A 1,187-nucleotide genomic window follows, 5' to 3' on the forward strand; every position below is an offset into this window, starting at 1 on the left:
CAACAGTGAGCCCTTATTGCCAAGAAGACTAACAGCATACTGGGATGCACTGGTAGGTGTGTTGCCAATAGGTTAAGGGAAGTGATTCTTCCCCTCTATTCAGCACTGGTGAGGCCACATCTGGAGTCCCGGGTCCAGTTTTGGGCCCCCACTACAGAAAGGATGTGGACAAATTGGAGTCCAGTGGAGGGCAATGAAAATGGTTCAGGGGCTCTGGGACATGACTTCTGAATAGAGGCTGAGGGAACAGGGCTTATTTAGTTTAGAGAAGAGAAGACTGAGAGGATATTTAATAGCATTCTTCAACTACCTGAAGGGGGGGTCAAAAGAGGTTCTAGAGGGACTGTTCTCAGTGGTGGCAGATGACAGAACAAGGAGCAATAGTTTCAAGCTGCAGCAAGGGAAGTTTAGGTTAGATATTAGAAATAATTTTCCTCAGGAGGAGAGTAGTAAAACACTGGAACAGGCTACCCAGAGAGCTAGTGCAATCTCCATCCTTGGAGATTTTTAAGAGCTGGGTGGACAAAGCTTTGCCTGGGATGATCTAGCTGGGGCTGGTCCTGCTTTGAGCAGGGGATTGGATTAGATGTGACCTCCTGAGGGCCCTTCCGGCTTCCGTTTTCTATGAGTCTAAAACCAACACTTCCTTTCCAAAGCAGTACCACAGTTCATGCGCTGACATTCAAGTGGCCAAGTGTAAGTTACTGTACATCCTGGCTTGCAAAACAACATGGCTTTAAGGGCTTAAGGAGTTATACTTCACATTAAATCACTGGTGTGAAAGCTACTTTAGGTTTGCTCTGTATGTAGAGCACAAACCACAGGTCTCTTAGCTAAGGAGAACACCCACCCATCATTACAGCCTGCAAAGATAAGCATCAATTATTCATGCAATGCTTCCCTAAAACAGCTTCCTGCATGGTTGGCAAATGGTGACTTACCGTTTTTGCTGAAGCATTACCAAGGTGCAGGTTAGTTTCAATGAAATATTTCCTCAGCAGGTGCTTGCTCGAATCAGGGCTGTCCATCAGGATGTAAGAGCAAAAGGAAGCCCCGTTCTGCAGTAGAAACACGGCGATGTCTTCATTCCCTTAAAGAAAAGGCAGATTTGTGCACACTCTAGTTTTCAAGAGAAATTGTTGATCATAACTCGTGGTGCTCTGGTGTGGTGCCAGAGGACTGGAAGA

At 46.1% G+C, this 1,187-nt stretch overlaps 1 protein-coding gene across 2 annotated transcripts in view; it reads right to left on the reverse strand.

Moving 5' to 3' along the window:
• The window catches only part of LRRK1 (leucine rich repeat kinase 1), a 110,542-nt gene that overhangs the window by 71,385 nt on the left and 37,970 nt on the right, over positions 1-1,187 (reverse strand). For both annotated transcript variants that reach the window (XM_019503999.1, XM_019503998.1), the window contains exon 5: positions 942-1,090. In XM_019503999.1, coding sequence (XP_019359544.1) covers positions 942-1,090 — 149 coding nt within the window. The remainder of the gene's footprint in view (positions 1-941; positions 1,091-1,187) is intronic.

The sequence above is a fragment of the Gavialis gangeticus genome, unplaced genomic scaffold (genome assembly GCF_001723915.1).
Source record: "Gavialis gangeticus isolate Ggan-Ray unplaced genomic scaffold, GavGan_comp1, whole genome shotgun sequence".
Lineage (NCBI taxonomy): Eukaryota > Metazoa > Chordata > Crocodylia > Gavialidae > Gavialis > Gavialis gangeticus.